The following is a 15,542-nucleotide window of genomic DNA, read 5'->3' on the forward strand; positions in this document are numbered from 1 at the left end:
TCCCTAAAATAAACAATATTGCACAATCCAAAAATACAATAGTCAGATTATTTGCATGCCACTTACTGAATCACGTTTACATATTAATTTGTCAGATATAATAATGCACCCCCGTATCCATTCTCACTAATAAAAGACATCTAACACATCTTAAAATTGTCAGTAAATGTAAATGCTAATAATTAAATAACAGTTCTTGCGGAAGGATGTTATCGGAGCCTTGGAAATATTAAGTCTGTCTTGGGAGAACTTTTCGAGTAGAGACTTTGCTTTGGTAATTTAGTAGTTCCATAATTACGCTAATAATTTTAAATTTGGTGCTGAACTCCAGCCGACATAAAAATCATGCAATAATAGCCTACTAAGCTGTTTATTGCCGTCTCATAAATTTGAGAGCGCTGACTTGCTAAGATCTAGTGGCAAACACAAAAGCAAACGGAAAGTTCAATCCGCAATCTCAGGGCGCTGCTGCCTGGGGTTGTTCTCAGCTCTACCTCTCGCTTCTCTCGGCTCCGGCTCAGGGCGAACCCCCTGGCATTTTAAGCTCGACCTCCGTACCTTAGCCCTTGTTTTGATCCCTAATCAATAGTCACGTTACAAACGGCAATCGATCAAGCGTGTCGTGACTGGGCTGCCCCACTCGTGTTAAGTATGGAGCGGGTATTGGAAAAGGGTGCCAGGGACTTTCTGTTATTTATTTTGGAGCTACTAAGTCACGCCACCGTATTTTACACCGCCACAGTCCTTTAAACTATGCTGCTTCCCGAAAGAGTTGCTAAGTAGCAATAAAGCACTCTACAAACGCTATGACTTTTTTTTTTGTTTAATTTGTTTTTATCCCAAACTCTAGTATTAATTGAGGCACTTTAAGTTCGTACATAAATCGTTCAGACTAATGAGTCATAGAGAAATTCGCCCGTGAGTTTTCCTTTACAATGCTCACTGCCTTTCCATTGCTTTTTTGGCCCTGCATTAGGAGCCGGTGATTTATTAACGACAGGAAAATTTAACAAAGCAGGTCCTCCTGCACTGTGGCACCCAACCTTCCACAGTGTGAATTAGAACATTATAAAATGTGTTCGCCTCGGTAACGCTTAATCACCGAAGCCGTAATGTGACCACAAGGCAGCGAAAACAAAGATTTAACATTTCTAAATATTAAACTTGTTAAGCAAATGCTCAGCAGACAAAGTAAGCACAAACAATTAAAGTCATCAAGCTAGAAATACACACTACCTACTTACCAACACAGACCCTACTGCTTGCTTAAGAAGTTTAGAATCTTTCAAGATAAATCAGGTGGGTTTTTTTTTTAAGGGAAAAAAAAAAAAAGAAAGAAAAACAAACTCCAGTAATAAGGAGTTGAGTTTCACTTCTGAGAGAATCACTCCTAGTGAGGACTGACGGCCACAGATCCATTCCTGACTATCTGCATTAATTATTTAATGAGTCACGTGACCCTAAAAGATTAAAATTTCACTATCTCCCTCAGAACAGACGCAACACCTTTATCTGCGAGCGCAGGGATCCTCGCACTCGGGTCCCCTAATCTCTGCTGGCTTTGACAGCTCCTCAGTTTCTAGGGAGAGCCCGTGGGCATTCGTAACGGGGGTCTGTCCCACTCTGTACAGCGAGATGGGGCAGTTTTGCACGCCCTCAGCACCACGGAATTAGCCAATTGAACCCAGATCCCCATTGTCTGCAGCGGGGGCCGGGGAGCTCTGAGTGTCGCCGGTATAGCCAGGGGAACATCGTGGGGAGGCCCTCCCCTGGGCTCCCCTCCGCGGGTCCGCGCTGCCCGTCCGCTGGCCCGGGCTGAGCCAGGAGGGGAGGTGGCCGCGGAGCTTCCCCTGCCCACGCGGGGAGCCCGGACTCCAGGGTGGGGGGTCCCACCTCACCGCGACCCGCCCGGACCTTGAGGCTCTGGAACCCCCAGGAGCCCCCCACCCCCCTTGGGACCGTGAGGTGCAGGGGCCCCCGGGGCCGAGCCCCCCGGCCGGCTGTGGCAGAGGTGGGGGAACGAGGGGCTAGCGGAGGTGGGGGCGGGGGGGGTCGGAGTGTCAGGGCAAGCCAGTACCAGCACTGGGTAGCCCTCCAGCGCAGGGTGGCTCTGGCTGTTAAATACCACGAGGCACTTGTCACAGCTGAGCTGTGTAACAAAACACCAGGTATAGCAAGGGAAGCGGGGAGGGGGACCTGGGGAAAAGGAGCATTTTTCCTGGCGGGTGGAGGGGAGGTGGGTCCCGGGGTTAACGGCGTGGCGTTCCCTGCGGCCAGCAAATTGACTCTGGGGTGATTTGGCCTTTCTTTTGAAATATTGACAAACTTCCACTTCCAGCGTTTTGGGCCGCGCTCGCCTTTGTGGCCAGAGCAGATGAATCCGCGTGTGAGAGACACCGGGAGAGCGGGGAGGGTGGGGGGAGACAGTTAGGTCCAAGTGCCCGATTAAAAAGAATACTGTCTTTAAAGGTCAAGGGTTTGAAGGGTCAGTCTGCTCCTCTAAAAAAAACAATTAATGGGATAGAAAATTTGTCCTCTCGGTGAACTCCCGGTTGCCTTAGCAAAGGGAGCACAATGCGAGAATTTAAGCTGGACGATGTAATTTTCGAAGTTATTGTAAAGATGGGCGGTATTGGATGGGGAGCAGAGGGCTCCCAGCCCGGGAGCAGCATCCCGCTCCCAGCACAGGCAGAGGGGGAAGGGGAGGGAAAAAGGAAAATTTACCTTAAACGAAGATAATCTGCCATGGAGTATTTTGCAGTCCGCGGTTCAATCTCCAGCAAGAGTGTACATTTTTTTAGCAGACAGCCAAGATGCTGTGTCTTTACACATGACCACTTTTTTTTTTTTTTTGTTCCCGAGGAAAATCCTTTGCGTCTTCACAGACTTTTCCAAGAGAATGCCTTTCAGAACCGCTGTTGAATTACAAAGAAGTATTTATTGTAGGAGGTGATTAATGATTCTCGCTAAAATTGCTATTTGCAGCGCGATTTCATTTCTCTTTACAATGGGTGCAAACCAGGTTTATACGCATACGCTGCACACTAAAGAAATCCTGCGTGGCCAGTTAATACGTTTCAGCTGGAATTTTGCTCGGTTGTGCTAATTTTGGCTCTAAATTTGTTGAGGGATTCTCAAGCAGTAAACAAAACGTAGAGTTACACACTTGCAAATCCCAGTTACTGCACTTTTAGTTATATTTTTCTCCCTTTATAAGGAGGCAGATGGAAATTCAGGATTTAGTAAACAGCAATGCATGAGTGGAAGCCCGCTTTCCAGGCCTGCTCCTTGGTCAGGTTTGGAGGCAGAAGTGTTTGCTGTGGGTGTTCACAGCTGCCACCTCCCTGGTGCTGGCTGTGCCCTGTCAGTGGCACTTTACATTTTACTCGGGGGTGGTGCATGTCCCTTGGCCAGGCAGGGATACTGTTGAGGCCTGGTGCTGCCTCTCCCAGGGGGTGATGGTGTACCCAGTCCTGGTGGCCTCGCTCACACAAAGAGAAGCACTAATTCCAAAAATCCCTCTTGGATTAACTCGGGGGAGTAAACAAGCCTTGGCCTTCAGGCCTTGCCTGGGAAATTTGCTAGCACTTTAGTTCCTTCCCATGGCTTTTCCTAGCCGACTTGGTGCTACTTGCTGTTGTGGAAGCCCCAAACAAGGTTCCTCATCAGCAGCTCCGTTTCACCCATGCTCCTTAGCTGCCTGGAAGCAGCAAGATGCACAGCCAGAGCTGGAATTGCTTGTACCCCATTTTGCCAAAGTAGTTTCAACAACCTCAGTCAAATAAAACTCTTGAATTGTACCCAAATGCATGTTTCTGCTGAGGCTTTCTCAACACATTTTGAAATAGTCTTAAAAAGAAAATAAAAGGAAACAGAAACAGAAAAGGCAGCTTAGAAACACTTTAGGCTACTGCCCATGTACTCCCCTTCAAAAGTGCTAGAGAAATCGTAATAGGGAAAAAATGAACGAATAAATCACGGATGGCTAAATATTAAGTGTTATCATGGGGAGTATGTGTGACCTCTCCTCCAGCAAAACCCATCAGGGGAGCTTACTGGCTCCCAGCAGAAGCACGGTTTCTCTGTAACACAGCTGAGAACAGTCTCAGGGACGGGGACGAAGAGCAGGGCTGATTCTGCCACACGTCTGCCAAAGAAAGCTCCGCTCACCTACACAGTGAAGTACGACCTTTCCTAGTCCTACAGCACTCCTTTTTTTTTTTTTTTCTTTTTTTTTTTTCTTTTTCCCCAGATAGGCAGTTAGGAGTCAGGACGTTTTTCACTATATTTAAAGCAACTGTTACCTTATTGACAAGATGAATCCGAGTTAAAACAAAGTGTTAAAGCATCGTTTGCCATTCCTGGTGCCAAACACCAGACAGGCACGAGGTGGACGAAACAGTACCGAGTGGACTTGTGTTTGAAGCATTTAATTTTTTTTTGTACAGAATAATCTTTATTACCGGTATCTGGCACTGTTATACATCACACCAAAAATCCACACATTGTACATGGACCCAAACGATTTAGACGGTGCCAAATATGAAGACAGCAACAGCCTTTATAGCAATATTTCTTTAAATAAATGCGAGAGGGAATGTGGAGAAAAACTAATAGATCACAGCTACTGCCACGGCTACACTTAAAACCAGTTAAGTTACCTTTGATACATAAAACGTTTTCCTTTAGACAACGGAAGGGGACATTTTTTCTAAGTCTTTAACCTCCCATGGACGTGTTCGTTCTCTCTCCCGTGTTGGTGCGTGTGCACCTCACCCACACACACACGGGAATCCACGAACACACCACTAAATAGACCTATTCAAGTCAATGCCTTACACAAGTGTCTCACGAGGTCTTTGCTTCGTTGTAACCGTCTTTTATTTTCAGTGTTCTCTCTAGGAAAAAAAAAAAAAAAGAAAAAGAAAAGAAAAAAAAAAGAATAAAACAGTCCGTCTTAGGTACAGAGAATTCGTCTGTGACAACGTCCAGCCCCCTCTTACACCGAGGACAAGAGAGTGTTTCCATAAATAGAAAAAAAATGATGGGCATGGAACCATTATCTATATACAATGTAGACAATCGTCCGGGTTTTGGTTTAAACATGTGCCCGTTCTTGGGCACGTCTCGTCTTCCTGTCCTGGTCCTGTTTTGTTTTACACGGTTGTTTGGTCCAAACGGCCAGCCTCCACCACAGGGCAGCTGGAAAACCCCAGTAGATAGGTAAATATATATATATATTTAAAAACAAAACAAAACAAAAAAAACCACCGTGTTTATAGCGCGGCTGCGTTGGGTGTAGCCCCATCGAGCGGATGGGGGTGGCCCTGTGTCTGTGCTTTGGACTGCTGGCTCAGCGCGGACTGGTTTGAAGAGCGCATCTTTGTGTTCGGCAGTTTATGGTCTTTCTTCCACTTCATGCGTCTGTTTTGGAACCAGATCTTGACCTGGCGCTCGGAGAGGCAGAGGGTGTGAGCGATCTCGATGCGTCGCCTCCTGGTCAGGTACCGGTTGAAGTGGAATTCCTTCTCCAGCTCCAGGACCTGCTGTCTGGTGTAGGCAGTGCGAGACCTCTTGGGCTCCCCTCCGTTGTAATTGGGGTTGACTGGGACGTGCACACACACACACACGCAGAGGGGAAAGAAGCGGGGGGAGAAGGGATGGAACATCATCATTATATAATAACTTGACACCGGGTTCACATAAGATACATAAACGGCAAGAAAAAAAAAAAATTGTTTCGCAGCCTATCGACAGCGGGGACAATCAAGGAATCGAGGAGCAATAAAAAATGGTGATGGGCATTTGGGTTAGAAGAAAAGCTTCAAAGACACATGGCCCAGAGCCACTGCAGGGCAATTAAATTTATGGGGGCTATAATTACTGCCCTAACAGTTTGGCGTCTCGTAAATCTTTTGATAAAAGACCCCGGATACAAAAGGTTTCTCACTTTTTTTTTTTTAATTATTATTAGGAAACGCGGAGGAAGAAGGAAGGAAAAAAAAAACATACAAAAAAAGAAGCCACACACGCAACGACCCGTCCCGGCCCCGGGAGCACCCTCCCCCTCTTCCCTCCTCCAACATCCCCACCTTCCCCCGCTTCCCCCCCCCCCACCCCGCAACCCCCGCACCCCGGCAAGGGCAACTCACCCGTGCTCACATGGATCTTCTTCATCCAGGGGTAGACCACCGGCTCCTTCCCCTTCAGCCCGGGCAGGTTCTTGTCCGGTAGCAGAGGGCAACCGGGCCCGGTACCGGTCCCAGCGGCGGGAGCCGCTTCGCAGCGGCGCTGGAGGGCATGGCCGGGGAGCAGGGGCTGGGCCGGACCAGGTTGGCCCTTGGCGGGCGGCGGCGGCGAGGCTCCCGGGGGCGGCTGCTCGGGGCCCGGGGCCCCGCTACCGGCGCTGCTGTAGCTGTAGGGAGCCTGAGGGTAGGAGGGTGCCTGCGCGGGGTAAAGAGCCTCGGGAGGCGGCCCCGGCGGAGCCGCCGGTGCCTGGTAGCCCGGTTCCCGGCGGGGTCGCGGGAAGTACTCGGGTAGAGCCGGGCCCGGGTGTGCGGCGTGCAGGTGCGGCGGCGGCGGAGGCGGCGGAGGCGGCGGCGGGGCGTGCGGGTGGTGCGGGTGGTGCGAGTGGTAGCCGGCGGAGCTGCCAGCACTGCCGCCGTGCTGCGTGTACTCCTCGCAGGGAGGGAATTTGGGCTCGATGTAGTTGGAGTTTATCAAAAACGAACTCATGGTCATTAATTTGTGAAGTGCAAAAATACTAATTTTTCTCGCGTTGTCGTTTTTCTGGGCTCGGCGAGGCCCCTCCCCTTCCCCCCCCCCCCCTTCTCCTCCCTCCCTCTCCCCCTCCCGCTGCTGTCAAGTGCTCGCCGCTGCCAAAGTTTGGGCCTCCAGCTTCCACCCCCGCCCCCCCGCCCTTCCCTGCCGCGCTCCCCTCCCTTCCTCTCTTCCCACCCCCGGAGCGCCTACAACACACACACTACACACCCCGCGCGCGCACACACACACATCCCCCCACCCGCACACCCCCGCACTCCCCCCCCCCCCGCACGCCCCGTCACCACCTGACCTCCAGCGCCAATTACCGCGCGGGGCCGCGGACCCCGGATCAGGAAATGGAAAGAGGGCGAGCGGCCGTGGGGCAGCTGCGCGTCCGCGGAACCACCGCGGGGGCTGCTCCCCGGGGGCCGCTGCCTCCTCCTCTTCTTCCTCCTCCTCCTCCTCCCCGTCGGAGGCTGCCCGCGCCCCTCGTCCGGTCCTCACCAGCATCCCCAGCTCCTCCCGCCCGCTGTCCCGGGCTGCGTCCGGTAGTCGCGGTGTCAAAACGAATCCCCTCTGACAGTCTTTTCCCTCCACACCCAGCGCTTTTTGTTTCTCCGTTCCCCCACAGGAGGAGCGGTTGAAGCGGGGTGCAGCCCAGCTGCGCGGAATGGGAGGGAGGCAGGCGTTGCACAAGGCGTTGCACAACCCTTTTAAACGAGCCCATCTCCAAAGGCCAGGAGTCCGAGCTTGCCCTCAGGCAGAGGGGAGGCAGCGACCACCGGGGTCTGCTCCCCCCCCCCCTCCAGCTCCGAACCGCCGGTAATTCTGGGGCTCGGCCCTTTGCGCTTTTGAAGCCGCGCTAACTGAAGGAAAAGATGCAAAAGTTCTGAAGAGGGTGGGCGGGGGAGGCCGAGGAGAGTCCTCGAGTGGCTTGTGGGGTGCGAGGACTGTAGCCAGCCTGAAAATAACGGGGAGGAGGAAAGAGGGAAGGGAGATGCGGGAAGGAGGGCATGGAGGGATCAAACGCTTCCCACCAGCGGTCGCAGTGCTCGCTCCGAGCATCCCTCCCCGAGGAGGAGCAGTTTCCAAACTACGAATTTAAGTCCGTCTTTTTGGTACGCCTCACCTTGGGTTTATTTCTCTATTTTTAATCTCCGCGAGAAATCACTAGCGCCTTCGCAGAAGTAACACGCAAAAACCCTGGCGTAGGAGGGAGAGGCACTCGGGCACTTCTGCCTTGCTCAAACGGAGACTGTTAACGATATTTGCAGCTCAGAGGGAAAAGAGGCAACCGCCCTGACCTTAGGTAATTGAAATTTGATGGTTAAACTAATTATACTCTTATTCTAGGGGGGGGGGGGGGAGGAATCTTATTGAATGTCAGCTAGTCTGCTACATTCGGAGTTAGGAGCGAACATTTCGGATTTTATTTTTCCCTCCTTTTCAGGAAAGTATATAAACACATATAAATATTTACCGCACCCTTCGATAATATAATTGCTGAGTGGGTAATCTCATCCGCTGGTATGGGAAAATACATCTAATATATCAAGCGTAAATATGATACGGTTTAGATCTTGCCCTCCTAAAGATATTACGTTTACAGTTACCCTGGTTTTAAATTCAGATTATTGTCTTTTGCAGTTTTGTAGATAATGGATACACGCAATAAAATTCTATTTGAATATATTTTCTACCTAACAAGACACACATCGTATCGATTTATATTTTATACACACACACGCAGGCACGCAGATTGCAGGCGGCTTGTAATGTGTTAGAACATTTCCAGCACTTGGGTTTACTGGGGTACTTATCTAAACAATCACTCATTTCCTCCTCCTATCGAATGTCTAATTTGTAAAGAGAGTTAAAACACATTTACTTACTCATTTCCAACAGGACATCTATGGAACCCTTTAACTGGGGTAATAGATAAGTTTCTCTATTTGCTCTGCATGGAGAGGAAATGCGGTTACACACACGCACACCGAGACAGCCGCAGCTGTTCAACAACACACTTTTGACAGGAAAGGGGAGATTGGTTTATTTGTATTAAAAAAAAAAATCACCACAACAAACTCCCTCCCTGCCCCACTCACCTCCGAAAACAACATCAACCCGTGTTGTAAAAGAATAAAGCTCCCACCTACATGGCTGTGGAAATATAAGGGATTGCCGAAGCCCACTACGAGCAGAGAGCATTTTCCCGGTGTAAAGAGACGCATGCACACATACAAACACGGACGTAGAAATACCTGCCGGCCAGTACCAGGCCAATTACACCGGGTTATGGTAAATATTGTCCTCAGCGTAAGTCCTGAGGCACGGTGGCCGGAGCAGTGCTCCAGACTGCCGTGCTCCCGAGTCCCGGTAAAACACAACGAAAAGCGGTGTCTCGGTTTGGAGACGAGACGGTTGGGAGAGCCGAGCAGGCTCTGTTTCCTATTTTTTACCGTGATTAGATCTCCAAATATACTTCTTTCACTGCCCCTCTTTCTACCGCGGGGCTCTGGCTCTCGGTTACAGAAAGAAGGACGCAATTTTGTGTACGACTGTAAATCTGCAAGGTGACCTGGGCTGCCCAGCTGAAGTCTGTTTTTTTCGTGTGGTTCTATTAGTCTGCGAAGATGTGCTGAGGCAGGACCTCCAAAAGGCCTGTTCCATGTCTTTGTGGTTTTGTTATCATAAACAAGAACCCAGCCAAGACCACCAAGTGTTATCTTGCACACGGCCATTTCGACATTTTACTGCAAGATTTATGGCTGTAATAAACAATCTCAGAAACCTTTTTTTTTTTTTTCTCCCCTCCCCCCTCCCGCGGTACTTCCCTTTCACAAACTTATAGCATCATCCCAAACTGTCAAAGAAAGAAGAGCAGAGGAAAATAGGCCAGAATAGACCGACTCCCTTATTTTTCCGGAAGGACTAAAGGCTCGATTTCACTGCTGGAGGAGACTTTAATCAGTTAATAAAGGAGCCAGAGTTTCCTGGCGGAGGAGGAGATGGGGACCTCACTGGAATCAAGTTGAGAGGGGAGAGTTAATTTCCATGCACCCAGAAGAGCCGACCTCATACATACCCAAAGAGGGGAACAAGGGGTGGATCCCCTTTTTCTTGTGAAACGGACAAGCACTCCTGCTATCTCCACACGCACGGCTAAAACATAATTACCCCGAGAGAGAAAACAATAATAACAGCAAGAATAGTAATAGTAGTAGTAATAATAATAATAACGATAATAATAATCATTCAAGTCAACCTTTCGCTGTGCCCGGGCGTCCTCCACCGCGAGCGGTAGGAGGAGGAAGAATCGCACTAGCAGCCTGGTTTGAATTTGATTTGAACCATTTTGAATATATTTAGCCCCAGCTTTCCCCTCTTGAATGCGAGGCTGTCCCAAGTTTCAAAGTGACCGAAAAGTGACACCGTGTGCATTTTGTTTCTTATTAATCTTACACATTGACAGTCTTTGTTAAATAACAAGGCGTGCCCTTCACCAGGCGACATTTTCATATTTGTTAGACGCGGTGACCTGAAGTTCACCTCGGCCTTGGACTTAGTTTTTCTAAAAGGTCTATAACAGTGTCTTTTTAGATAGCAGGGTGCTTTGCCCAGGTCACTACTTCTAAGGGAAAATTAAGGAAAAAAAAAATCGCGGGAAAAATGTAAACGTTATGGAATTTATCGACTGTATTCCCTCCTTTGTTCCTGTGAATGATACAGCAGCTCCTGCCTCGGAGGCCGGGCGCGCTCCTTCCCCACGCTCGCTGCCGGGGCAATGCTGGCAGTTTTGTCCCAAGTTCAGTATTCGGTAAAAGCAGTGATTTCTACGGCACCGGGGCTCTTGTGAACAACGGGGCGGTTGGCGGGATTTGCTGGCTCGGTCCTGGCGCGGTTAAATAAACCCACGTAAAATGTGACTTGTGCCCGGATTTTGAATGAATGGTCTTTTGAGCAGACCTTCCACGCCAGAGAGCAGTGTGCTGAACGCAGAGAGTGAAAGGACGGAAAGAGTTCGTCTCAAATTATTCACTGTTCTGCTCCAGGTTGTTGCCTATTTTGGTTTTGTTTGTTTGTTTGTTTGTTTGTTTTTGTTAAGGAATAATTTAAACAACAATTCAGAGCAGTCAATATTGATTGAGGTCGCAGTTTCCATGTATTTGAAAATATTATCTTTTATATTTTTATTCTAAACCAGATTGAAAATGTGGAATTCGAGTCACTAATTGTTTTGGTGGGAAAGCAAATGGGTTTCGGTCATCTACTATCGAGTAAGCCCGTTATAGTAACAGCTTTCGTTCTGGGTATATCAAAGACGCATTGTTATTCTTGGAAACAATCCGCCTGCTATTCTCTAAGAAAACAGATATTTGGCTACGGTTTTTAGCTTGTTATCTGGCTTCACTCTTACACCAAATAAATACTCTGGATGTGAAAGGTTATACACTATCTCCAGCCAGGGCAGGCTCCCCAAAACATGCGGTGCCCGGGCCGGCTACAAGGGAGCAACAGCAGCAACTTGCGAGCACTGTCCGCACGCCCAGCAAACACCCGCACTCTGGGCTTCTCAGGCTACAGTAGGTACTTTAGGAAAAAAAAAAAAAAATGGCCAATAATCACTTCGGCTAACCTGAAACCTAACCCCCGGTGTATTTGTTCCCAAGAAATCGCTCGACTGCCACGATCCAGCTGTGGCCCTGGCAAATAAGTCGCGCGTACCGGCTGCGGAGAGGCTAGGGTAGGCTTCTGTCGTGGGGGTGGCCAGGCAGCAATGCACGAGCTGGGGTGAGGTGCCCTCTTCCTCGGGCTTCCTCGCCACCCTGCCCCCTCCTCCATACCTTTCCTATCCACTTATGAATATTTGGGAATATCATTTCCCTCTATCCAGCCACCCCTCGTCCTCATCTTTTCGGGTTGAACCCGGTTTGCTGTGATCTCCCCCAGTAATTAAATTCCCTCTGCGATGCTGGCCAGGTCTCTCTACAGTCACGCCTAACCGAGGAGCTAAAGCCTCAACGTCGACGAACAACAACAACAAAATATCCCAGCAATGTGGGAATAAGTCTCTGCGCAAAGAAATTCTACTAAACTTTTTATTTGGAATGGGAGGTGGGAGGAAAATGGTGGGGGGATGTAAGGAGGGAAAACAACCCTCCCTGCTCCCCATTTCTCTGGGAACCGTCGCCTCGGGTAATTCAGAATCCCTCCAAATCACGGCCACTTCTCCGCAACATTTTATCCATTGGTAGCGCGCCACGGCCCCACCGTTCCGCGATTTCCACCGGCTCCTTCGAACCAAACATATCACCCTGATTATCGCCGGCATGTCCTGTTTAAGCACAGTTTAGCGGCGGCTGCAGAAATTAGAGCAAAAACAAAGGCGCGGCTGGGATCGATACGCGCGTTAATAGCTTCGCTCCTATCTTATCTCCCTGCCATTTTGCGGAGTGAGAGGGCTTAACATTAAACCTCTTAAAGCAGGTTATTATATCATAAACAAGGGGGAAACATTTTGCTACCTGACTCTCGGAGGAGGAGGCTGCACCAGCGGCTGCCGTGGGGGTAACACGCGTGTTTACCTGCCGCGGCTGAACCCGAGATATTCAGACGCAAATGCAGCCGATAATTCAAGATGAAATACAACGTGTATTACTTTTGAAAAGCGGAATTTTCTATCCTTTCCTCGGTAATTGAAGTCATTCAGCCAGTAGGGTTCACCTGGAGTCCATACTGTGATACACACGTAACTCAAAGCTATTTTATCTTTTGTGCTGATAGTCAAGATCTCGGCTATAACATTGACATCAAACTCTGTCTGGGCGAATGACTAAGAGTGGTGCAAAACGTAAACTTTTGACCCTCAACTTTTTGACCTGCAGTTGTAACGCCCTTAACCACAAAGATATACAAAAGCTATGCAGCTTCTTTTAGGAGTAAGAGACTCGCACTGTTTGTTTCAATAGTTCTCCCATTTCCCCCAGCTTTCTAAAAGCTTTTTGTTGTTGTTGTTCGTTTTTTTTTAATTATTATTATTATTTGTTTGTTTTCATTCTTCTTGCTGTTGAGAAAGCGGATAGTTTTGCATTTTTAATTGCTGCGTTTTTTTTTTTTCTTCCTTTCTTTAATCTCGCAGCATTGTAAAGCGCTGTTAATTCAGTTCGCACAGCCTTTCGGCAGCACTGGAGGGAAGCCTGTTACTCAAAGGCGCTATGTGGTTACAATTGCAGGTGAAATGCTGGGTAAGTTCTGGGCGTGAGGTTTGGAAGGAATGTAGCGACGAGCATTGGGGCGGGGGGGAGGGGGGCGGGAAGCTGCAGCTCTCTGCTGCCAGGGTCGTAGTCATTTCTCCTTGATTTAAACATAAAGAAACATCTCTAATTGTTTGCGAAGCCCTGTCTAGGCAAACGAGTTGACTGTGAACTTGGTCTAAAGCGAGCTCTGCTGGTGATTCCTAGGGTGTGCAGATTTATCTTTTCTGCATTTACTTAACCTGGCAGTGAACTGCACGGGCTGCCATTTGTTATCCAGAGACAGACTTCACCTCAAGCAAGGACTGTTCCACAAAATTGCAATAATTACCCAATAACCTTCATAGCAAATATTATTATTGAAAAGACATATTTTTGAGGGAGGGGATACGGGAAAGATTCCTTATGCGTGCTATGAGGCGAAATCCTTGCAGATTGTACACGCTCTCTATGTCAAATTTTATATTGTTTGTGCGTGTGGCTACAGGAACATGTGACTGCGATGGTCCATGAGTATTTGCCTTCCAGAGATGCTTTGATTTGAAAGGGATAATGCTTTCAAAGATGACCAGGCGGCTGTGGGAGCTGCATTTTTGTGCTCCGGCTAGCAACTCTAGCAACAAATTGGGGAGATTTTAAGGGTAGAGAAGAGAAAGAGCTAAGGAAGCAAAGTGATGTCTTAACTTGCTTAGGAGATTTACTTGTGTCTGCCTTTAGTGCGTTAAATCTGTATTTGCGGGGAGGGAGAAGGCATTGCTCCAGTATCCAGGGTTTGAAATCGAAACCTCCCGATCCGCCCCTCATGATCTGTTCCGTTCAATTTCCCATGGAGCAGATTGCAAACCCCTCCGTTGTCACCCTTCCAGAGATACACACTTATTAAATGTAAGGAAATGGCAGAATAATAATTTCCCCGCAATATTCTGCAATTAGGGCGTTTGCAGGGCTCAGGCAAGGCTGCAGAGCTGTAATTTACGGATGACTTTCCACCGGATTGTTACATTTCTGGTTTAGAGAAAGTTATGACTTGCGAAGTCACTAGTTACAGACATTAAGAGAGTTGCCTAATCTTTAATTGGCCTTACGCTGAGACATGACACACTACACTCAAGTATTTATTTCAAAGGATTAGGTAAACTATATTTCAAATCGCAGAACGCCGCTTGCCATGCCTGAAGTAAAACAAACTCTCACGCAATAATCCCCCAACCACAGCAGAAAAATAATGTGCACAGATAAGACCTCTCTCCTGATTCCCGGCGATTATTCTCCATGACATTTTCCCTCGGAAAACAATTAGGACCTGGGAATATTTTGGTGGAGTTCGGCTGTCTGGGGTGGTTTGAATTTCAAATTTCAAAGCGGATTAGAAAATCTTAATGCATTTCTGGATTTGAATGGCTTCAACTGTCCTGCTTAGGACAGGGCAGGGCCAGAAATACGGAGAAGCTGTCATTTCCAGCTAACTTTCTTTTGTTGTTACAACAGAGTTTGTTGCAGTACGGGTGGATATATATGCTTGTGGCTTTGGGGGATATTTTTGAATCTCTGTACACTACTTTACATGCTCCGGAAGCCACGGTCAAAAAAGTGAAAATACGTGGTAGTAAATATTTTTGTTCTAGACAATGAAAAAATACGATCCGCGGTGATACCCAGATTCCTAAATTGTCAGTCAAACGGGCGTGCGTGTGTGTTTGTCTATTTGCTAGATAATTTGGATAACGCAGTGTTGTTGAATGTTGAGTAATCGCGAACAGTTTGTCTCTGGTATCATTCTCCTTTACAAGCGAAAGGGTTTCCTTGGAAAAGAACTCGTACATAAATGAAGCCCAAACTTTTAAAAGGTTTTCATGCCTTTGCCTCAAACGATAAAATTTTATGGTATATAATATAATATAATACATGCCTATCATATATAACTTTCTGGTATTCCTATTGACAAAAATGTTACAGCTAGTGTACTATAAAATCTCCAGCTGTTTATTATGGAAATTATTTTCAAATGTGCATTTGGATATGCACTTTTAAAGCCATTCCCATTTTTAAAATATAAAATATATGCATATGTGTTTGTTTAGTGTTCATAGGAAGGATACACAGACACAAAGGCTTCAGACCCCATTTATCTTACATAGGGGGCTGACTCTACATATTAAATATTTGTAAAACGGTGAGGTCTTTGAGCTGAGTCAACCTCACATACTGCTGTTTCTTCAACATTAAAGGCAAATAAATTAAAAATAGGGAACACCCGGCAATGTGCAGACCTTGTAGAGGTACACAACAACCTTACCCTCCTGTACCCCTGTGCCTTTCTATCATTTTTGCTCACAGTAACAGATACAGCCTGAACTGCTGCATGCAAACAGGATAGCACTAGCGAAATAAAACAAAGCCCATCTCCCAGCTCACATCAAACCTGAGTTTACGGCATAGGAAGGAAAACAATGCAATCTGCTGAATCCGTGCTACTCCGAACCTGAGCAGAGAAAGATACTCACAGCTGGTTTGGAGATATATATA

At 47.8% G+C, this 15,542-nt stretch overlaps 2 protein-coding genes across 4 annotated transcripts in view; both read right to left on the minus strand.

The window, feature by feature from the left end:
• Nucleotides 1-15,542, minus strand: part of HOXA3 (homeobox A3) — a 45,946-nt gene that overhangs the window by 16,231 nt on the left and 14,173 nt on the right. For 2 of the 3 annotated variants that reach the window (XM_086742568.1, XM_086742567.1), the window contains one exon: nucleotides 2,725-2,915. The gene's annotated coding sequence lies outside the window, so the exon portion shown is untranslated. Of the gene's footprint in view, nucleotides 1-1,244; nucleotides 1,366-2,724; nucleotides 2,916-15,542 lie in introns of those variants that run through there. The other variant, XM_086742569.1, reaches the window with a different exon arrangement.
• Nucleotides 3,996-6,774, minus strand: HOXA4 (homeobox A4). The gene is made up of 2 exons (XM_086742575.1): nucleotides 6,153-6,774; nucleotides 3,996-5,605 (listed from the first exon to the last, which is right to left on the minus strand). The coding sequence occupies exons 1-2, from the start codon at nucleotides 6,739-6,741 to the stop codon at nucleotides 5,277-5,279; spliced, it is 918 nt and encodes a 305-aa protein (XP_086598701.1). The 5' UTR covers nucleotides 6,742-6,774; the 3' UTR covers nucleotides 3,996-5,276.

Source organism: Chlamydotis macqueenii, chromosome 2 (genome assembly GCF_036417535.1).
Source record: "Chlamydotis macqueenii isolate bChlMac1 chromosome 2, bChlMac1.mat, whole genome shotgun sequence".
NCBI classification, from domain to species: Eukaryota; Metazoa; Chordata; class Aves; order Otidiformes; family Otididae; genus Chlamydotis; species Chlamydotis macqueenii.

Bases quoted from the DNA above. Each gene is read 5' to 3' on its own strand.
- HOXA4 (XM_086742575.1), bottom strand. From the start codon at position 6,741: ATGACCATGAGTTCGTTTTTGATAAACTCCAACTACATCGAGCCCAAA. The intron at 5,606-6,152 runs GTGAGTTGCCCT...TGCACGTCCCAG, and splicing joins GAAGATCCATGTGAGCACGG to TCAACCCCAATTACAACGGA.